General features: G+C 43.2%; 1 protein-coding gene across 4 annotated transcripts in view; it reads right to left on the bottom strand.

Moving 5' to 3' along the window:
- MAPKAP1 (MAPK associated protein 1) overlaps positions 1-23836 on the bottom strand; it is a 231594-nt gene that overhangs the window by 22228 nt on the left and 185530 nt on the right. For all 4 annotated transcript variants that reach the window (XM_082842752.1, XM_082842754.1, XM_082842753.1 and 1 more), the window contains 2 exons: positions 22801-22941; positions 4814-4951 (listed from right to left, as the gene is read on the bottom strand). In XM_082842752.1, coding sequence (XP_082698878.1) covers positions 4814-4951; positions 22801-22941 — 279 coding nt within the window. The remainder of the gene's footprint in view (positions 1-4813; positions 4952-22800; positions 22942-23836) is intronic.

Here is a 23836-nt window from a genome sequence, read left to right as displayed (position 1 = left end):
TTAAATACACTACTTTACAGATCTTGTCAAGTACTTATGAAAAGAAAGATTCATTTAAGTGGGAGGTCACCAATAAACCCAGCTAATTTAACTCATAACCTTAACTGAATCTCATCTCAAATATCCAGCAGGTTCTATTCACGAGGGCTTAAGAGTCTCCTGCAGTTGTGGTTAACTCACAATCTCAAAGAGCTCCTGCCCTGAATCCAAACAGTGTTTTGGACCAAAAAAAAACAAATAAACAACCCCCCACCAACACAACCAGCATCAACAGAATCCGATTTCCTCTAAATTATACTATTGCAAGAGAATGTAATCAGGTTACCTCTATTACGTTACTTCCTTAAGATTTTAGATCATCTATACTTAATTGAGATACAGAGCTCTTTTCAGCTATAAAGACGACAGCTACTTTATTATATGATTTCTTAATGACAGGCTGCTTCCTTTAAAGACTCTAAACCTGCACGACCTTCTTACGATAAAACCACACCTGGCACGCTTAAGTCTGGTACTTTATTTAAATACAGCCCAGGAGTCCCCGACGGGTGCTAATTTCATAGAAAGGTCCCTTTCTTTTGTTTCAGTGTTGGAATTTGAGGCTAGTACTTAAAAAGAGTGTCCACTGCATTTAAAGCCTACATCTAGACCTGTATAAGGATGGAGAATTATTTCTGAGACAATTTAACCATGGTCGTTTCTGATGGAAACATTCTCCTATATGATGTATACGCCTTTGTTCAGTTAAAATGAAATTAGAATTAATTCATCTTTTAGAGGTTTGTGACATCCTTCAAACAGCAAAAGATATCCTAAGGAGTGGCAAAATCAGACTTAGAAATCACTGATTTGAATAATAATGGCAGCGTACAGCTTCTTTTTTTTTTTTTTAATCTATTAAGGCAGAATGTGTTCTTAATTTCTCAGGGCCGTTGACACACTGATTTTCTCAACTAACTTTTGTAAGAGTCCATATTTATATGTACAATTTTTTTAAAGGCATGTATCTATTTAGTCATTAAGTTCCAGGTCTTAAACACTCACAGGGACAGAGCAATAAATCTTCCCTATGAGAACATGGCCTGTGAGGTAGAAGTTAGGGGAAGGAAAGAGAGCCATAGAATTGCTATTTATGGAGTATGGCTTCAGAGTCTGGGTCTTTCTGATTCCACAATATATGTAATTACGTGTTTCACTGCAGGCGCTCTAATGCTCAGTCCCTTTGCCAAGTCAGCTATTCACATACTTTTTGGATACAGCATCAATTAAACTTGAGTTGTGTTCTTTATGACGACCAAATTAATGGTTTGACAGCGGCTTTTTCAATAAACACTGCAAACTGGCCATATTTGAGGTTTTAAAAACCGTTTCTTTTCTGTTCAAAATTCTGACAAACATGTCTCAAGTAAGACTGGGGACAACTTCATTATCCTCCCAACAGTTAATGCCTTTTTGTAAAGAAGGCTGTTTACTAACATGTCTCCTCTGTTTTCACAACTAAATTATTCCAGTTGGTCACACGTTCTAGTCTTCGGCAAGACACTTGTGTTATGAGAGATAAAAACATGAAAAAGGAAATATACTGCAGAAATCAAAAACCTTATCTACTTCTAGACTCTCTCTCTTTGCCATAATTCGTTTAAGAAGGCCCCAAGAATTTTTGACGTAAACTCAACTACAAACATACATCACTATGCTGATAAAGATCACAGGCTAAACTTATGAAATATAGTGACTTTCATTTCTTTAGTGCTGTTAAAATAAGTTTTTTCTAAGGTTCAACAGACACAAAAGATAAAAAGGGTTACCATTAATCCTTTAAAAAAAGAAGGAGAAGAAGAAGCCGCATAGATTAATTCTGTGGTCTGATGATGTTCTTGAAGATGAACTTTTTAGATTAAGTCAATGAATTAATTTGATGAAGATACTGGAAATCATAAAAAAAATAATAGCATCAAGCTGATTCATTTAATACATCTTTGTTTTGGGCACTTTACAACATAAATTATGTTGAATAACTTTCGGTTTCTCAATTCTGGCCTCATTAAGTTCTATTTCAAGACATTCACTGAGGACAACCCTGCAGGCACTGTGCTAGGGAACGAAAATACAGAAACCAGTCTCTGGTCAATGAGTTCAGCATGGAGATGGGGGTGGGAGACAGGGTCAGACCTCAAATAAACACAGCTCAGAGTGTGAGCTGCTTTACCAGAGGTGTGTGCAAACACCTGGGGGCAAAATTACAGAGAGAATCTGACACTGGAGCTGGATCTTGAAAAATGAGTGGGCCGGGTGTGAGGAAACTGAGGTGTCCATGAATTAAAGAGAGGGTCAGGGTGGAGGTGTATTCCTGGCAATGCGAAAAGCGGAAGCACAAAATTCAAGGTGTGTTCGTGTGCCAGTAGTTCACAGTGACCACTGTGGTCACAGTGACCACAGCTCAAGTTCAGGCTGAGAAATTATGGGCTATGAGCTTGGAGGAGTCAAGGTCTGTAAAGGCTGTGCTGAGGAGTCTGAATTTTATTCTGTGCGCCTGCAACTTTCAAACATTTTTTGAAAACAGCAAAATCCTTTTTATCAATTGACTTTTTCAGTGCAGGATCCCCAAATTGGTAGGGATTAAACGCAGAACCCTTTGTTTGAAGGGGAGGCCTCATGCCCAACTCTGCCCTACACACACACACACACACACACACACACACACACACACCCCGGCCCCTGAGAACCCGGCCCCTGAGAACCCAGAGCTTTGAGGGACAAGGTCTGAAAGTGCTGTGCTGGGGACGGGGACTCAGAAGTATCTCACTGGGGCAGGCAGTGTGCCTCTCTGTTCAGGGAAGTGTCATAGTTCTAGATCTCTGGGGCCAGAGTGAGAGGGGGGAAACCTCTATAAAACCTACATGTGCGGTTTTTACACAGAACCGTTCAGTGGGTCTAAGAATACGACAAAAGACTCTCCTGCTCGACTGTCAATACAGTCGTATTGAAATGGTGGGGCCCACATCTGCTCTGGATCCCTAATGCTTGGAACTTGGCCTCGCTCTCACAGATGTGTGATAATTACATTACTTTTTGACTGAATGACCTTAAGAGGCAACAGAAAGGTGGTAGCTGTGCATCTGTTTCATTCCCTCCTAGGTTGGGTGTGTTACATCCTTTACCGTTTGGTGCCTGAATCACAGCCCTCCCTGGACACAGTGAGTGTCTTGGTGTGAATGTAAGGGAAATCTGAATCCTATTTCTAGCTCTTTCTCTAACCTCTCCACTCCAGTTTATCCCCCTATGCAACGTGTAAGTGATTGCCTTTCATTTCTCAGAGACATGGAGAATTTATAAAATGTTACTTTTCAAAGCATTCTGAGTTCTTGGGAAGAAAGATGCTGGAACAATGAAATTTTTACTGGTTGACTGGCTGGAGTGAGAGGATTAGGAAGAAGATGTTTATCTAAAGGCAGACGGAATCTGGCCGCCTTGGGGCAAGGGCCCAAGAGTAGCAGGCGATTTTCTCACCACTCCTTCTGGCAACCATCTTGCCTCTGCAAGCCATCGAGGCCTCACTGGGATGACAGGAATGGTGGGGAGTGAGGTGGGCATGGCTTTACTCCTTTCCCCTGCACCACTATGTTCTCCCTTCTTGCTAAGCTGCAGGCTAATGAGTTGAAAAGAGGAGACCATGTAGCCCAGCACTGCTGGATTTGACAAAACAATTAAATACCCAACCATAAATGAGGCCAAGTGGCATATGTGCCCAGTCCGCAGGCCGAGTTTTTGTTCTTTAAGCCCCTGTTTAATCAGTTTCATCTCAAAAATGTGAGCCATATTATAGACACTTGCTGGCCTTTAGATTTCTTACTGTTCCTTTTAAGTATGTCATTCCTTATATTTGTTTCCCAATTTAGCAGACACTGGAATAAAGGGGATTAACACAAATTGGGTGCTTATTAGGTCACACTGCAAGTTACTAAATCAGAACCTACTGGTGTGGGTCCTGGGTGGCTGCGTTCTAAACAGGCTCTGCAGGCAGTGCTGGTAACGCACTGGATTTGAGAACCACTGTCTTCTAGCCTCCTCCAGGCAACTAACAAATCCTTTCTTCCATGGAGGAATATCACTGCAATCTGTGTCCTTTCTGCCTCTTGATGGGACTGAAGCCCTAAAAATGATTAATCTAAAGCCTACACTCAATTACTTAACTGCAAAAATATAATACGCTAAAATATACACCCAGATTATATCTACTTCGATAATTTAAACAGAGGAGTGCCAACCCAGCAGTGATCTCTTCTGCAGGACCAGGCAGGAGTTTAATTACTAGCTGGTAGGTCATGCAGCTGCCAATAATCTGGAGGGTGATGACACCTCTGGCATGATGGCTATCTAAATCTAGTCTTCAGCCACCACAGGAAATCCTCCAACCTCCCTCGATCTGGCAAGGAAGGAAGGCAGGTCCAGGTCTGACAGGTCCAGTACCCAAACAGGAAGGGGAAAGGAGCACAAAGTGAAATGAGGGCTCTGGTGAGTGCAGATTCCCGTCAGGAATCTGCCCCTGTGCCCCCAGCCCTCAGCGGGGGGCTACTGAGGTCAGGAACCACTGTGAGGTTCTCTACTGCCGTCAAGACTGAACAGAACAGGGGCCCATGTCAGGCTCTGGGCACCGTAATACAATCCCATTTAATTAAAAGAAATTTCTGGTAATGAATTAAACAGACCCAAGGAAAAAAGGACACAGTGGCAATATATTCTCCTGGTACCCAGCACGCAGAAGGGAAGGGAGGAAGAGCGGAAGGAGACATAAATAAAAGGGACTACTCACTGGGGCTTTTTTCTTCAGCAAGGTCACAGGCACAGAGCAGGTCAGAATCGACTGAGATGGGTTTCTGCTTAATCCAAAACTTAGTGCTGGCCTTCTGATTCGTAACTGGGTCTATCTCTACTTTGTCTCCAGAGATACCTGCAAGGCCAAGGGGAGGACAAAAAAGAAGCCACAAGAAGTACAAGGTGTAAGTGATTTCAGTGCAATCATTTGACCTGTCTTATAAATCCTAAATTGCATGAACATGAGCTCTTTCTAGGGCTTTGGGGAATGCCATAGGCTTCTTAAGACAGACAAAAGGAGATTCCAAATGGCACAGAGAAGTTGCAGTCTGGTTTCCCAGGTGGGTGAGCTGGGGTTGGAGCCGGGGAGGGGGAACAATCAAAAACCATATAAAAAGGTATTAAGAAGCTTACCTCCTTAGATATAACACAGATACAATATAGAGTTTATCTACATTTTGTTAATGAAATATAGTTACTATGAGATAAGGTTCATTTAAACAATTTTGATCAGTGGTCTCTGTTTTGTTTTGTTTTGCATTAGAAGATCTGGGTTGGACAGATAAAGCTGTAACATCACCTATGCCTAAATACCTAGGCTACCAATGAAGAGTTTCTGATCTGGAAAAACCTTGCACACTAAAAATAGGAAAAATCTCTCTCTCTTACTAAATAATTCTCTGACACTAAATAATTATCCATACTGTATTTAAAGGAAGTCACAGGAAGATCAAAGGATCCTTCACATTAAACATTCCAAGTTCAAGTCTTGAAGCCTGGCTTCAGGCTGTGGAGGTCACTGCTTCTCCACCGATGGAGAGAGAGCACTGGGTGTGCACTTTATGTAACAAAGACTTTCTAACAGGAATCCAGAACATTAACTACAGGGGCTTCAGGTTTCATTTTCAGAGCTGTGAAAGACATAACACACTGTGCAGTGACTGGGAGCAAAGGTGTTAGGAGAACCAAGGTAACGCCAGGGAGCGAGAGTGTCCTGGGATAACTGCAGAAACGCACAGCAATTGCTCTCCTGGTATCACCAAGCAGAAGGTGCCCAGCCTGACACAAAGGTTTTGGCTAGATGCTCTCTTTTTCCTTTTACTGAAAATCGAGGAATCTGTTCATGAAGTGAAACAAAACCCTTCAATATCCTTCCAGAGTGGACCCCAGATGGAATCTTAAAACTAATTAATTTTTAGGCCACAGTTTAAAGGTCAGGCTCAAAGTGAAAAAAAGCACAACGAAGTAAAAACATAAGAAATAATTAAAACAATCAAGAGTTCATACTGAAACAGAAAAGACAACCAGAATTAACATATTTCACCCTATGGATCACACTTAGAAATTTTAAAATATAATGTGAGAAAACTTAGTAGGCCATAAGATAAGGCAGATAAAAGAAATAGCTAAATTAAAAAACAAAAATCAAAAGAACACAATGACCACAGTCAGACCAAATTTAAAATTAAAAAAGAAAACAAACAATATCCTAGTGATTAGTTCTCCCACACACTCCATTCATCTCTATTTTACTTTATGAATAAAGAAATCCCAAACAGCAGTCAGACAAAGGCAGGAGACTGGACAGACTACGGAAGAGTCTCGCCTGCTGTCTGAAGGAGACACTGCAGTTCAGTTGCTTAACCCTGGTCATTACCGTGTGGTCTTTGGAAAAGACGAACAATTGGTATTTTTTATTAATCGAACGCTGGAATTTGTCATTAGACATATTTCAGGAACACCGTATTTCAATTAGGCATAACGTCATAAGCCCAATTGACTCTGGACGTCCAGGTCTAGATGATTTCAGGAGGGCGAGAATGTATCAGGAGACCAATTTTATTACATTTCACTTAAAATAGATTACCCAGTTACACTCTTCCCTCCAATTTGGTCATTAAATGTTAAAGATCTGGACATTTCTATAGTTCCCTGAAAGAAGAAAAGTACTTACACCGTGGTTGCTGGTAGTGTTTTTTTTTCCCTTCTGCTTCTTGTTTTGACATTTATAAAAGTCAAAACGAGCAGAGCAAAATAAATGTGCAGATCTCTTATGTGGAATAAACCCTGCCCCACATTCCTTTCTCAGAAAGGGAGGGGGAAAGATCATCATCAGAGACATGGTTTTAAAATTTTGTTCTATGGCCCTGCAACTCCTGAAGCCGTAGTCAGTCAATATTGTTAATGTAGCTTGTTAATTTGATAGGATTTGTCAGGTAACTCCACTGGAAAATTATATAAAACTGTTCCAGATGAAAAGATGATAGTGACATGAATTTAAGTGATAGAACAATAGTGGAATATAAACCAGAAATGACACCCAAAGTGGCTGTTGATTTATTGCCGTAGTGAGTTTGGTTCTGGGCTCCCATGTATATTAGTGCTACAAATCTGGGTCCATTTAGCAGAGGGATGCGCATACATACATCACCAGCTCCTGCTCCAAGCCAAGGTCACTCCCCATTGCATCAATCTTTTCAACAGAGCCTACTTCACAAAGCAGGACTCTTGTAACCATCTCAGATATAACGGACTCTCGTCCTCTTTCATCTTTCTTTTATCATGTAAAGTACACTTTAACTTCTATTATTTTTATCTGCAAATTCTTACTGTATAGTTCATCCATTATGGGTTGTATCTCTGCATCAATTGCCTAAGCTCTGCTCGGCCACAAGAACACTTTCCCAAAGACACCCTTTCCTGGGGTTATTGTGCAGTCACTGTTCACAGAGGGGAACCCCAAGCCTGCAGTTTGGGGATGAAGATGTGGGAGACAAGCGCACTAGATTCAAGACAGGCAGGCAGGTGGAACACCGTTTAAACAAGTGGTGTGTTCCAAAAGAGACGCGTGTAAATCAGATTTTTTTCTGAATCAAATCACATTTTCCCAGTGACTTCTAGTTTCAGAGATACTTTATCTTCATTTTGGATTGATCTGTAATTGGCAGGGGCTCCCAACACTTTAGTTTTAAGTTTCTCTGCCTTGCAGGCTTTCAGTCAAGTAGTTAATGATCTGTAAAACACTCGCCTGCCTAGAGGAGTCACTATTTAAAGAAACCTGTAGGGGAATCTTTCCTGACGGGAAAAACCCTTTTGTACATTAAATAACCTCACCCTACTTGAGATACGTGAGTCCGGCTTCTTAAAGCAGGGCACACGGCCCCACAGGACCCTATTCGCTCTTGCTGGACAGTGGCAGCCCACTGCCGGAGCCCATTTTCCTGAGCACACCCAGACCCCACTACTGTTGAAGACAGAGTCTGTGGAATCCAGCCGGGAAGCAAACAGGAGGAGGCAGCCTGGTGGAGAGGAAACCAGTTTGGAGGCTGGTACTACAGGCCAGGTCAGGGGCAAAGAGCAGTGAAGCATTAACTGGTACCAACTATGTGCCAGAAAGGTTAGAAATCCTTTGTGTGCATTGATTCAAATCTCACAACAACCTTATGAAGTTGGTTACTATGTTTTTCCCTACTTTATAGATGAGGAACCTGAAACACAGGGAGGTTAAGTAACTTGCCCAAGTTTACACAGCTACGAAGTGGCAAGGCTGGAATTTGAAGAAAGCCAGGTAATCTGGTTCCAGAATCTGTCCCTCAGCCACTGCACTATTCTGCAGGAACTGTGCGAGGTGTCTTACATAACATACGCTAGGAGAGATGATGGTACTTGTCTAAGGCTGGGGATATTGATTGATTGACTGATTGATTTGGCTGCGTTGGGTCTTCGTTGCTGCATGTGGGCTTTCTCTAGTTGCGGTGAGCAGGGGCTACTCTTTGTTGCAGTGTGTGGGCTTCTCACTGCGGTGGCTTCTCTTGTAGAGCTCGGGCTCTAGGCGTGCGGACTCAGCAGTTGGGGCTCGCGGGCTCTAGAGCACAGGCTCAGTAGTTGTGGCGCACGGGGCTTAGTTGCTCCGTGGCATGTGGGATCTTCCCTGACCAGGGCTCGAACCTGTGTCCCCTGCACTGGCAGGTGGATTCTTAACCAGGGAAGCCCAAGGCTGGGGAGCTTTTAAGTGGGAAAGCTGTGTTCGTACTCAGAGGCATCTGGTTCCCAGGCATGATACTTTCTACTGCTCTGCACGGCCCCATTCAGCTAAGTCAAGAAGATGTGATAAGAAATTCTGCCCACCTAGTCTTTAGTTTCCTCTCTCAATTTTCACCAAGGAACAAATAATATTCAAATGTGCCAATAAATGTACACCTATTTTTGTTCATACATGGCAAACTGGAGCATGGAATCCTATCAATATTCTTCTGTTTGACCACTGAGCATGGTTCTGAAAAGTTTTTGTGTAAAGTCACTGAAGGAAAGGCAGAGGCACTCCTTAAAGTGTCATTTATGCACTACTTTATAGTAATTCAAATTATAAACATACGTCCAAGAAAACAAGGGAAGCTGGCTTTTGTTAAGTTTACATTTCTCCAACTTAAATGGCCAACAAGAGTTAATACAACCATGTTGGAATACAATACAACCATGAAAAATTATGTATAAGAAAAGCTCTGACTTGGAAAAATTCTTATGACACTAGGTGAAAAATATTTATAGAAAAGAGATCAAAAGGATATGCTTCATATTGGTAAGAGTGGTCAACTCTGGCCAGTGGGATTACATCCTTTTCTATATTTTTCCAAAGTAGAAATTTCACCAAAAATAAAAACAAACATCATTTTAAAAGTTGACTTTGTTTGTTTCTACTTCAGAATTCAGTACTCTTTCCCAATTTTTATTTTTTATTTTATTTATTTATTTTTGGCAACGCCATGTAGCTGCGGGATCTTAGTTCCCCGACCAGGGGTTGAACCCACGTCCTTGGCAGTGAAAGCGTGGAGTCCTAACCACTGGGCTGCCAGGGAATTCCCTCCCAATTTTTAAAATGTGAGGAAGTAAGTATGTTAAATTCTGTAACTGGTAATCATGAGAAGTGATCCTAAACTGAAGACTACTTCCACCTAGCAGTTCTCCAGTCCCTGAGGGGCTGGACTGCTGGGAAGGGCCCCCAGGAGCTGCGTTATGCCCAACCCGGTGCCACTCTGACAAATGGTCCCGGGGAGGCTCCACCCCAGCAGCCCAGCCGGTGAGGAGGAGGAGAGGATGGGGGCTGGCCCGAAGCGGCGGGAGTCAGCCCCTCCCCTCGGAAACATTTGTCTCCTTAACCAGCTCTCCTCCCCAACCCACTTATCCAAAGCCATCCGTCATGACCTTTTCATGTTCTCACTTCTGACAGCTTCCAGATACAGTGAGTCAAACTTCACTGGAAGCAAACTATCACACCAACTGTCAAAGGCAGAAAACACTGCCTGATTGCTGTCCTACATCAACGCCAGCATATAAATCCTTCCTTAACAAGACAGCTCAAAATAAACAAAAATGCAACTATAATGTATATACAACTCTCTGGGGAGACTATTTGTCCAATGCTTTAGAGTTATCACAAGGAGACCCTTGTCTGTTTTAGCTAACCAAAAGATTTCCATAAGAGGAAATGGGCCCTGTATTATCATCTTCTGCTAACACAGACTGGGCACCTACTTGGGGCAGCCCCTGCGCTGGGTCCTTTTGTGTGTAGCAACTTAATGAGAGCTCACCACATCTCTACCAGGAAGGCAGTAGCAGCCCATTTTACATTTAAAGGCAGTAGTGCAGAGAGGTTAGGAATAGGGGACTTTGGAGTCACAGAGTCCTGAGTTTGGGTATCAGCTTTCCTACTTCCTAACTATGTGACTTTGGGAAAGTTGCTATAAATAGATGGTGATGATAATAAAATCCACCTCATGGGCTTGTTATGAGGATTAAGTGAAGTAAGACTTGTAAAAGTGCTTGGAATAGTGCTTAATCCATAGCTAGTGACATATACGACTACTTCTCATGACTATTGTTAGTTACCCGGAGTCAGGCACTGGGCTAAGGGATGTGATACAGACCCAGTTATGAGGGTCAGGACAGGGGAGTGAGCTCAGAGAGCCCTGGGAGGGATAGGAACAAGGGACCTGCCCGGCGCTAGTCTGGGGTGGGGGTGGGAGGTGATTCTCTCTGGGACTGGCTCTATACCCCAGTACTGGAAGCACCGGGATCCAGAACAACTGTCCACCTGGGAAGCCCAGTGCCCTCATCCCCACGAATCCTTGCAATAACCTCCCATCACCAAGAGGGCAAACCTCTTCCCAGCAACCTCCAAGAGTTCAATTCAACATCAGGAAGAACATTCTCACATCTGGAAGTTGTGGAAACGTTTGTGCTAGGGAATCCCTGCCCTACAAGGTCTGAAGTCATGAATCTGGAGATCTTGATCTCACTGGTATTATCCTGGGCAAAGTTACTTCTCCCTCGGTGAGCCTGAGCTTTTTCCTTTGTAAAATGAGGAAACAACAGTACCAACTCCTAGGGTGTCATGAAGGTAGAATGGCCTAAGCATGTACAAAAGAGCAGAGTGCCTGGCACATAATAAAGCTCAATTATTATCAAAATTATTATTAAAAATGACCTCAGAAAGGTGAAGTGATGTACTTGACCAGGGTGAATCAAGTTAGGAAACGGCAAAGCTGGGGTTGAAGCCCAGGTCTATGGGACTAAGTCCAGTCCGTGTGTGTTCCCACATGTCAGCTGTTTCCTATATGCTTGACTCTTAGAAGGCACAGCTGCCCCACAAGGCACACTTAAAATACCCTTCTAGTAAGCTGAAACACCAGTTTGGCAAAAATTAGGGCACTTAACGTTCCACGCCTCAGTGTATTTCCTGAGTTATTGCTTATTTGCTTGGACATCATGAGCTGTGGTTCATTCATCAATTTCCTACAACTGTGAATCCAAGACTACAAAAGCCCCACTGCTGTTAAATCCTGGAGTAGCTTTTTATACAATTCTGCAGTCCTCTTGTCTTCAGGTTACCTAGAGCCTATGAAAGCCTGGAAAAGCCCCTGGGGAGTGTCACTGAACAACTCTTAGCCAGAGTGGATTTTGCTGAATTTATACAGCCAATCGATAGCATCTACAGAGCAGGCAGGGAAGTCTTTGATACTTCTCTGAATTTACCCACAGGATCAGACACAAAGGCTGTTTGGGCTTAATGAGAGATCACCTAGTCTGGGGCCTTCATTTCCCATATGAAGAAATTGAGGCTCAGGGCGGGGATATGACTTGTCTGATGTCACCCATTAATGACAGCTATAACCATAATTCACATCCCATACTACCAAGCTAGGGCTTAAAAAGACCCACTTTGTCTCACTATGCATTATGTTTACAGTGATCAAATGCATGACAGTATAGGGGCTTGCCTGGTGGCGCAGTGGTTAAGAATCCGCCTGCCAGGGCTTCCCTGGTGGTGCAGTGGTTGAGAGTCCGCCTGCCGATGCAGGGGACACGGGTTCGTGCCCTGGTCTGGGAAGATCCCACATGCTGCGGATCGGCTGAGCCCGTGAGTCATGGCCACTGAGCCTGCACGTCCGACAGCCTGTGCTCTGCAACGGGAGAGGCCACAACAGTGAAAGGTCCACGTACCGCAAAAAAAAAAAAAGAATTCGTCTGCCAGTGCAGGGGACACGGATTTGAGCCCTGGTCCGGGAAGATCTCACATGCCGCGGAGCAACAAAGACCGTGCGCCACAAACACAGCAGTAATGCTGTGCTTCCTAAGAGAATTTATAATATCACCTGCAGAATGAGGAAAAACCTGATCGTCCCTATGCCCAGGCCCCAGTACATTGTCAGAGCTCAAGTGCCAAGGATGAGGAAGTGGTAAAAAGAATACGGAACCTCGGCAAACTCTCACGTATCCGATTCCCACTAATTCCATTATGCCAGTGGTTCTCAACGTTTTCCAATTCTTAATTCTTTCTCAGCCATCTGAGGAGCCTGACACATTGTCACTAGTAACCGTGGATTACTGAACAGGAATTCTCAAAAGGGGAGATCTGGGAGCAGAGAGGAAAGTATACAGTTAGAAAAAGCCTCTCGAGTTTCCAACATTCCCTGTCAGGGGATTTTCCCTTGACTTGATCACTGCATTGAGCATTAATGTGGTAAAGAAATTTTCTGGAGGCAGTCTTGATAGTATCTGTCCTGCTACCTCATAAATTCATTAGGATTTGATAAACTCTATTCCAAACTTTGGTTCAGAAAATGTTGTCACAACAGGGAGAGAACAATCATTTAATACTAGAATTTATTGCTAGTTTATTATTACTATTAACACTAGAATGCTGGGACTTCCCTGGTGGTCCAGTGGTTAAGAATCCGCCATCCAATGCAGGGGACGCAGGTTCGATCCCTGGTTGGGGAACCAAGATCCCACATGCTGTGGGGCAACTAAGCCCTCATGCCACAACTAGAGAGTCTGCGTGCCACAAATGGAGAGCCCATGTGCCGCAACTACAGAACCCACACGCTCTGGAGCCTGCACGCCACAACTACAGAGCCCATGTGCTCTGGGGCCCACGCACCACAACTAGAGAGAGAAAACCCGCACACCACAACTAGAGAGAAGCCTGTGCACCACAACGAAAGACTCTGCGTGCTGCAACTAAGACCCGACACAGCCATAAATAAATAAATATTTTAAAAAATATTAGAATGCTAGAATTTTCATTCTCAAATTACTCAAGGATCCAGGGATCCTGGAGTTAAACATGATGCAAGTCTCCTCATGAACGTTTTAGTGCCTTTGAATGGAGAAGGGTATCTCCTTAGTATTCAATATGAAATGGAAAAGTGGAAGGAAGATCAATCCATTTCTTAAGAACATGAATTTCCAGATTACGTAATTACTTGAACTATACTCCATAGGTATCCCATTGGAAAATAACAGGGGCGAATATTTTATTCATACAACCACATGAACTACTTTCAGTGTCAGAGTGAGCTTGAGGAGTAATAAAGTCCAGGCCACAGCTGTTGCTTCCACTCACGTAGTTTTGTGTTGTAATGTGTTTCTTAAGTTTGCATAGTACATATTAAAAAATAATACTGTGATAAGGTCTTCTTTGAGTGCTGGCTTTTAGGTACTGACCGGAGGGTTAAATAATAACTGCAATAGGATAAACCAGGAAAGACAACAGATGGCAAACATGCTGCCTCTCATCATGCTCAGGCCCAAGGCAGACATTTTTAATCAATCACAGAGTTTATGTTGCCCTCAGATGCAGCTTGAGATGCTACCTCAGCACAATGCTCTGGGCAGCCATTACAGACTTGGAGTTGTTTATGAGATGAAATCTCTTTGCTTTCTCTAAGGTATGTGCTACTGTACTTGATGCTTTTGTTAAAAAAACTACTGTGATCACAAGTGTTATGATTATGCATATGGATTGTTTTATGAAGAGATAATGGAGGTAACCATGGAAACTTCTGGTAGAGGTTGTCTTATAATATAATCTTTATCTGTAAACCCTATACAGAATTTGTATATCCTATACAGAATTATGTTAGATTATATATGCAGTAATGACACAGATGGGATTCATGGTATATTATGTATTCAGTAACATATTCCTTTGGTGACATAGGGATGGTCAATATGGACAAATGATAAGGTGAAAGAGTCAAGTTAGCACAAGTGGCACAACTATCAAAACATTTCTCAGTCTGAGACCCTGTGCTGGGAAAACCAGGCTGACCTGCCCAATAAGTAAAAACAAGCGTTGGACAAAGAGATAAGGGGTAAGAAAGTCCTTTGAATACTGTGAGATTGCATTTCCCAAACCCCATAATTAAGGAGAGATTCTGAGCCAGCAGGTCTGGTATGAGGCCAGGGAGTTGGTGAGTCTGATACACGGTCATGGTAGGAACCACTGCCTTAAAGTACCATATAAATGAGAGGTATGCTATGGTCATGTCTTGACCTTCTCTGCCTGAGTCTTACATGGGTTTATGGGCAGCCCCTTGGCTGGTGTGTTGTAATTCAGTTTCCGTCAGCCAGCCAACAAGAACTTATTGATAGTATACTATGGGCTTCTTAGATCATGGTTGGCATTCACCATCTGACCCTTTTATTTATTTATTTATTTTTGCGGTACGCGGGCCTCTCTCTTTTGTGGCCTCTCCCGTTGCGGAGCACAGGCTCCGGACGCGCAGGCTCAGCGGCCATGGCTCACGGGCCCAGCCGCTCTGCGGCATGTGGGATTTTCCCGGACCGGGGCACGAACCCGTGTCCCCTCCATTGGCAGGTGGACTCTCAACCACTGCGCCACCAGGGAAGCCCCCATCTGACCCTTTTAGAGTCAATTTCCCCAAACCTACTTTAACCTGCCAGCCTTGGCATGTTTGGGTAGCACCCACGTCTTAGTGCCTGATCCTACGGTCAAGCATACAGGAGCTCAAGTTAATGGAAAAAAATCTCAACTTGGTATAAGCTCAGGCAAGGTCTACACTTAAAGGGCACCTGTACTTTTACGCCCAACATGGAAGGGAAGCAGACAAGATGAAATAGTCCAAAAATACTTTTTGGAAATACAGGAATGATGGCTTTGTTTGCTGAGTTTTCCAGGTTGACAGAGCATGGATGGCAAACAGATTTCAACTTAAGAACGAAGTAACGCCAACTGATTGGTAGGGACTGCTTATAAGGCTGTGTTGGATGGGACTTCCCTGGTGGTCCAGTTGCTAAGACTCCGTGCTTCCAATGCAGGGGGTGTGGGTTCGATCCCTGGTCGGGGAACTAAGATCCAACATGCCACGTGGTGAATTAAAAAAAAAAGGCTGTGTTGGAAATGATTCTGAGGTCAGGTCTGGGCCCAGAGGGAAGAAGTGCAGTGACTGATTAACAATGTGAATGGAGGATGGACTAGCAGCACACGTGCTACACTGACACTGACCTCCAGATGCTAGGATAGGGAGAAGAGTGAGGGATGGGCAGAATTTTTGGAACTGGCCAACTAGAAGTAATCACTTCCTTGGCGAAGGGACGTTATTAATGATTGACGCATCTGTCATGTGATGGACTGGATTTAGTGTATAGGATTGAGTTTCAGTCCCAGTTCTGCTACTGGGACTGGATATCCTACTGTATATCTGATGGCTGACAGGGACGGAAAGAGAGTTAGTACTTATTAAGTAACAGCTATGTGCCAGGAAGCACTAAGTGCTTTATACACATCGCATGATTTCATTAACTCCTCCGAGCTTCAGTTTTGTCATGAAATGGGAATAACATCGTCAGTGTGCTGTGTCAATTAAATATGGTAATGGAGTGAAAGTTCATTGTATACCGCACATTGTTATATTGATAGAAATACAGAGTATTAGTGCAATGACGATCCGCATTCAAGGCATGATCTAGTTGTTAGCCACAGGCCTCAGCCTCAAACAGTCTTGGATCCCAGCCTCATTACTTACTAGATTTTCCCTTTACCCCAATCTCCTCAAATAAAAAATGGAGATAATATCAGTACTATCTAATAAAGTACTATGATTACAGGAGACAATGCATGTAAGAGAGTGATCAGCAGAGTGCTTGGCACATAGCAAGCATTTGATAAGCGATAACTGCTTTTAAAAATTATAATTCTTCCTGTTATTATTTAAAAAGATCAGATCTTTGTCCCAGGTTTCATTAATGGACTCCAATCAAGTTTTTCATTCATATAAAAGTCTGGTGGACCATTCTCTGCAGGAGTGAGAAATCTCAGCATATGCTGTCATTTGCCAAGCAGGATTGGCCAATTATAGAAAGCAACAAGGCTTACCTGTCTGTTTCCGTTGATGACGGAGAAGTGTCCAGAATGACGGTGATTTCTGGCTTGGTGGGTAAATTTACTAGATGGGTAGCATTTCCCTCAAGGACAGACTGAGTGGCATAGAGCAGAGGATTAAAATGGTCTGTCCCCACGTGCAGCTTGTGCGAGGAGTACTGTATCACATCAAAAAGTAAACCTGGGGCTTCCCTGGTGGCGCGGTGGTTGAGAGTCCACCTGCCAATGCAGGGGACAGGGGTTCGTGCCCCGGTCCGGGAAGATCCCACATGCCACAGAGCAGCTGGGCCCGTGAGCCATGGCCGCTGAGCCTGCACGTCCGGAGCCTCTGCTCCGCAACGGGAGAGGCCACAACAGTGAGAGGCCCACGTACCACACAAAAAAAAAAAAAAAAAAAAAAGTAAACCTGGGGGCTTCCCTGGTGGAGCAGTGGTTAAGAATCTGCCTGCCAATGCAGGGGACACGGGTTCGAGTCCTGGTCTGGGAAGATCCCACATGCTGTGGAGCAACTAAGCCCGTGAGCCACAACTACTGAGTCTGCGCATCTGGAGCCTGTGCTGCACAATGGGAGAGGCCGTGACAGTGAGAGGCCCGCGCACCACGATGAAGAGTGGCCCCCGCTCGCCGCAACTGGAGAAAGCCCTCGCACAGAAACGAAGACCCAACACAGCCAAAAATAAATAAATTTAAAAAAAAAAAAGTCAACCTAAAACGTTGGGTGAGAGATGGGGAGCGGTTTGAGCGAGAACTGAAGTTGCTGCACGTGCTGCTTAGGCTGCTCCCTAGAGTGAGCACTGCCATTTGGATGGGGTGCGTTTGTGCCTGAGTTTCTGTCCTTTCTGCCTGTGACTGGAGATGGGCATGATGTAGGATATGCTGCTTGACAATCAGTAAGATATGATATATCCAGATAGGCAGTAACACACTACTTCATTCATTTCTCTTTTTAATATGGTGAAGAGAAAAGGCTTTTAAAAAAGAAAAAAGCTCCTTTCCACAGAAAAGCCATATGTGATCACTGTAAAAATCCCAGGAAAAAAAGAAGAAAAAAAATCACTTGTAACTTTACCACCCATTGATAACTATTGTTAGCATTTTGATATATTTCCTTGGAGGAATTTTTAAATATATATATATATGTATACATGTGTTGGCATATATGTGCTTATGTACATATACTCATATTTGCATAGCTGCAAATCATACTGTGAATGTTATTTTTTCTATTTTTTTTTTACATCTTTATTGGAGTATAATTGCTTTACAATGGTGTGTTAGTTTCTGCTTTATAACAAAGTGAATCAGTTATACATATACATATGTTCCCATATCTCTTTCCTCTTGTGTCTCCCTCCCTCCCACCCTCCCTATCCCACCCCTCTAGGTGGTCACAAAGCACCGTATTTTTTCTATTTTAACATATTGATACATTCCCATTTCAATAAAAATTTTGAGAGGGCTTCCTCTCAAAGGTTTTATAACATTTCTGTATATGGCTGTACCATAGTATACTTAAAACACACTGCTGATCACTGGATTATTCAGTTAACAATTTGTTATTAAAAGAAATGCTGAGACTAAAAAAAAAAAAAAGTCTGGTGGAAAACTGATGTGATTTTGGGTCTTGCAAATCAAAGTCTGAGTCTCTTATCCCCTGACTTTCCCAGAAACAAACAGCAGACAGTAAAACTGGGACACTGGCGCCTACTCCCCAGCCAGGAGGCAGGCTGCTACAATGGCACCGCAGAGCTTGGGAATGCCGAGCCTCGGCTCTGCGCTCTCATGTACCACTAACTCAGAGTGGACGGGTGGTTTTTTGTGGAATCAGCAGTGCTGCTGGGTAAATGCCGCACACAGACACTTACCACTTAGAAGAACTTGCCACAGGGGGCAAGTGGAATCTCTGCTCTGACTGACACAGGATGGACGAGCAGAGGAGACCATCCATCAGTGTCAGGAAAGATCCGAAGCACCCGGCTAGTCAGTTGAAATAAAATAAATTATTTACTGATCTCAGAATCCAGCTGCTCACTTGAATGCTCATAAAGAATGTTTGCTGCCCTGAACTTCGCAGTAAATGCTGTTTCAGAAAGAAAGAATTTCTGGACTACTGTGTGCAGCCTTTTGTTGTTGTTGTGAGAATGAAAAGGGTGTTATCTGCTTTCCAAGAAGGAAGTAAGGGTCTTAATACATACCTGAGCTCATCTACATGCGAACAGGAAATGAACTTATTTATTCACTGCATGATATAGTACTCGTGGGCACAGTTTATCCGATTGTCACAAAATTACTTGGGATTAATTAATGAAGTTTTTGCTTATAACGGTAAAGACTGAATTTAGATTCATAACAGAAACAAATGTTCTGACAACATCTAATATTTTAGAAGTTCCTCAGTTGTGACTTTCCACCAGAGGGTGCTATGTGTGCCACTGGAAGCATTCAGAGGTGACTGGGACCAGCTTCCAGTCACCTCACTTCTGAGATCCAATGCTCTAAGCAGAGACACCTGCATTACTATCATCATCTATTTCTACCTGACAAGTCTCCACCGTGACTTTGCCAATAGAGCCACTACTTAATTTGAGTGACCTGGTTAGATACTTTCAAGATGGTGGACTAGTGCTCGCTTTGGCAGCACATATACTAAAACTGGAACGATACAGAGAAGATTAGCATGGCCCCTGTGCAAGGATGACATGCAAATTCGTGAAGCGTTCCATATTTTTATACCCTGAGAAAACCGTAATTCAAAAAGAGTCATGTACCACAACATTCATTGCAGCTCTATCTACAATAGCCAGGACATGGAAGCAACCTAAGTGTCCATTGACAGATGAATAGATAAAGAAGATGCGGCACATATATACAATGGAATATTACTCAGCCATTAAAAGAAACGAAATTGAGTTATTTGTAGTGAGGTGGATGGACCCAGAGTCTGTCATACAGAGTGAAGTAAGTCATAAAAAGAGAAAAACAAATACCATATACTAACACATATATATGGAATCTAAAGAAAAGGTCATGAAGAACCTAGGGGCAGGATGGGAATAAAGACTCAGACCTACTAGAGGATGGACCTGAGGACACAGGAAGGCGGAAGGGGAAAGGGTAAGCTGGGACGAAGTGAGAGAGTACCACTGACATATATACACTACCAAACTTAAAACCGATAGCTAGTGGGAAGGAGCCGCATAGCACAGGGAGATCAGCTCGGTGCTTTGTGACCACCTAGAGGGGTGGGATAGGGAGGCTGGGAGGGAGGGAGACACAAGAGGGAAGAGATATGGAGATATATGTATATGTATAGCTGATTTACTTTGTTATACAGCAGAAACTAACACACCATTGTAAAGCAGTTATACTCCAATAAAGATGTTAAAAAAAAAAAGATGGTGGACTAGGAGAGAAAGCAATAGGCAAAATAAACATAATAATGACAATGATAACAGCACTAAGATAAGCTACTATGGGCCACTTTCATACACAATCTTGAAAGGTAAACATTATAATTCCCACTTCATAAATGACAAACACTAACACTGAAAGGGGAAGGGACTTGTCTAAGCTGACACTGCAGGCAAGTGGTAAAGCTGGGATTCAAACCCATTCTTGCCTGCAGAACTTGGGCTCTCTGCACAGACCCTTTTGTGGACTTTTTCCTTTGAGTGAATATACAGATCAGAATCTGATGAATTCAAGTTTGGCTTTTTGCCTTTGGAAAAAATGTGGGGAAAGAAGCCTCGCTCTTGGTTATCTTTCCAAGGCACTGCTTTGCACCCTGGGGAACAGCAGAGATTATGCTCACCTGGGAAAATCCTCACCTTGTACCCTGGACCTCTATCTTGACTGCAGTCAGGCTACTTACTGGGCTTCTTAAAACTAGACCTACTCAGAAAAAGCAGACCCTCTGTTACTGGGAAAGAACTGCAGGCAAACACAAATGATGTCTGAGTAGCATTCTTATTTTAGCAAATTTTGCGGTATGCGGGCCTCTCACTGCCGTGGCCTCTCCCATCGCGGAGCACAGGCTCCGGATGCGCAGGCCCAGCGGCCATGGCTCACGGGCCCAGCCGCTCCGCGGCACGTGGGATCCTCCTGAACCGGGGCACGAACCCACATTCCCTGCATCGGCAGGCGGACTCCCAACCACTGCGCCACCAGGGAAGCCCTAGCAAACTTTTAATTGAAAATATATAAAGTGTATAAATCCCAAGAGTTTATATAACTTGACTTTTCCACAAAGTCTACATACTCATGTAATCAGCCCCCAGATTGAGAAACAGAACCTTACCAGCACCCCAGATGCTCCCCCATCCAGTCACTAGAGCCTCTTCACTCTCCAGGATAACCACTATCATTACTTCTACATATTACTTTTGTGTACATTCGAACGCTATATACATGGAATCATACAACATGTGCTTTCTCCCCCTCTTTTGGGCATCTGGCTTGTTTTTGAGCAGCCTTATTAATTTTACTTCTATGAGAGATACCAGAAAAAGCATCTGTAGAAGAACAACGCTGAAGAACTTTATGTTTTAAGAATTAACATTAAATAAGCAATTTTTACCACTTTAGAGGTTTTTTTTTGTGAGGAGGGAGAAAGAGGTTTAAGGAGGGGGAAAAAAGGTAGGTTGTGTGTGTTCCAATTCAGATACTGGGTGCTAATTCATCTATTTAGTCTGTCAGATTCACCATCATCTTACAAGCTCTTGTTTACTGAGCACTTGCTATGTGCCATGCACCTTTCTAAGTACTGCGCGTGTGATAATGACTTTTCATCCCCGTAATTACCCTATCTATGAGACAGAGACTATTATCTTCATCTTACAGAGGAGGAGACTGCGGCTCTGCATCACTTGACTGTGTTGATACAGCTAATGAATGAGCCGGGGTTTGAACCCAGGCTTCTAACTCTTCAGTCTGTCCTCCAAGCTTCCACTCTATTGCCTCTCCACTAACAGCTCACTTACAGTCTACCAACTGCCAGGCCCTGCGCTAAGCTAAGTGGAGTATCTGACTCATTCCCCACAGCAATCCTAAGAGGCTGGCACACTGATATTCCCATTTAAACAGAATGGAATCAAGCCTCAGAAAGATTAAGACACTTGCCTAATACCGCTGGTTGTCGACAGAGCCACAATTTAAACCAGATGTGATTCTGATGCTCATCTCTTAATTAGTAAGCTACTGTCAGCATATCTCAAGCTCCTGTCGGTCAAGTTGGGATGAATATTTGAGAGCTTTTTGAGACTTATTACAAATTAGCCACACTAATGCCCACATTAGAAAAGGTTTTATTATGAGACATTTACAAAACATTTGTGAGGAACATAACATTAGTGAGCCTTAGAGTTAGAATTCAAACTTTCTCCCTTTACGCATGAAGCAAACGAAGCCCAGGAAGAGGCAGTGTGGCAGAGGTCTCGGCAGAGCCCGGGAGGAGCTCAGCTCCCTGACTGGGTAAGCCTGGCACCTGTACCCGCTCCCCTGCCCTCCCATCATCCTCTTTTATGCAGCAGGTGCATTCCAGTTGGCCAGACCAGGGTTCTGCCCCTGATACCACTACCTACCTGCTGTGTGAGCATGGGCATGAGACTTCACCTCTCTGCACCTCATTTACCTTCTCTGTCAGATGGAGACAGTAAAAATACCTACCTTTTAGGTAGGTTAGTAGTGCATGTAAAGCACTGAGCACAGTGCCTAATACACGCACATACCTATAGATGACGGCCATGAGGATGGTGATGATGTTGGCGTATTCATATTCTGCTGACTACTACAACACTTTTTCTACCTCTGTTAGGTTTAAGTCAAAACAGAAATTTAGCGTTTAATGGAAACAAATTAACCCCAAATATTAACTGAATTTTAGTTCTAGATTATCTGGTGAGGATCCAAATATAACTTCTAAGATCATTAAAAAGCTTCCCGAATAAAGGCACGAATGAATAAGGAATGGACTCATGGAGTAAGAAAAGGCAAGTAGCAATGTTACAAAGCAGTTCTAAGGATAGGATGTAGGAGAATTACAGAATGAAAATTATGGAACTTCACATAAGTCAATCAGTTTGCAAAGAGTCTCAAGTTAGTTCTATTTCTAATATTCTGCTTCATAAAAAAGAAGACAAGACAGAGCACTCAGGTGGGAAAAAGGAGTTACTTTAAATTTCACTGCTTCAACATTTTCTCTGAAAACAAATTACCGTTAGTCATTCAGGTCACATAAAAATTGTATGTTGTTTCTTTCCCTATTTCGACATTGACCACTGATAGAAAGTTGACACACTTACCTAACTGTACATCAGTTGTGAATCGGAGTCTGTGAATCATGCTGACTTTGAATGACTTGTAATGGTGGCTGCTCAGCATATCCTGTACTGTAGCTATGTCAATTTGCGAATCCTCCTCAAAAACCCCGTCTGCCCTTGAACCTGGGGAGGAAAAAGCAGTTTAACACATAAAGATACATGAGGCTTGGCAAATGGTGTCTGCTGAAAATGCTTTGGGATAAATTAAAATAATATGGGCTATTTAATTTGGAAAAGAAAAGGCTGAGCGATGACTTAATAATGCCATTCCAGTAAACAAAGAATGGTAACACATTAATCATTGAACAATTAATTCCACAAACACTGCCTGTTCTATGGCAGGCCCTTGGCTGGGCAGCAGCAATACAGAGGGCAGAAAAACTCCTGCTCGCCAGAAGCTCTGTCTCCACAAGAGAAAGTCAAAATCACAAAAGCATGGGTGGTCACACTTCTTGCATCTTTTTCTATTAATTTTCCTGATCATAAAAGTAGTCCATGCTCCTTGAAGAATCCCTGTTCTTCCCACGATTCGCAAACTGTTTATCAGCTTCCTGTCCTGTGTCCCACAGCCTTCAGTGGTTCAGGTACGAGCCTGCTCGTGCTCAGATGGCTGTAACGGTCTCCTCAATGGCCTTCTGGCCACCAGGATCCCTCAGCAGTCCAGCTACTACAGGACTTTCCAATTTATCTTTCTAAAGGTTTGATCACTCATTCACTCATCAAACGTGTAGTGTGCACTAAGTACTCTGATATTGATAGTGGGGACAAATAAGAAGACTGGAGCTCAAAAATCTTCCCTGGCTTCCCAAGTCCTCCTGAATGAAGCACACTCTTTTCAGTCAAGCAATCGAGGACGTCCACAATCTTGCTGAAACAAAAATTTCCCATTTTATTTGTCATTTCTAACACATACCTTCTCTCAGCTCTTCCCAAACTCCTCAGACTATATATAGGTTCAGGTTTTTCTACTTCTGGTTCTTTGCTCATGTGGTACCGTTGGCCTAGAACATCCCTCTGT

The sequence above is a fragment of the Leucopleurus acutus genome, assembly GCF_964270905.1.
Source record: "Leucopleurus acutus genome assembly, chromosome: 7".
NCBI lineage: Eukaryota > Metazoa > Chordata > Mammalia > Artiodactyla > Delphinidae > Leucopleurus > Leucopleurus acutus.
Note: the sequence above shows the minus strand (reverse complement) of the source record. Positions and strands in the feature narration are given on the sequence as shown.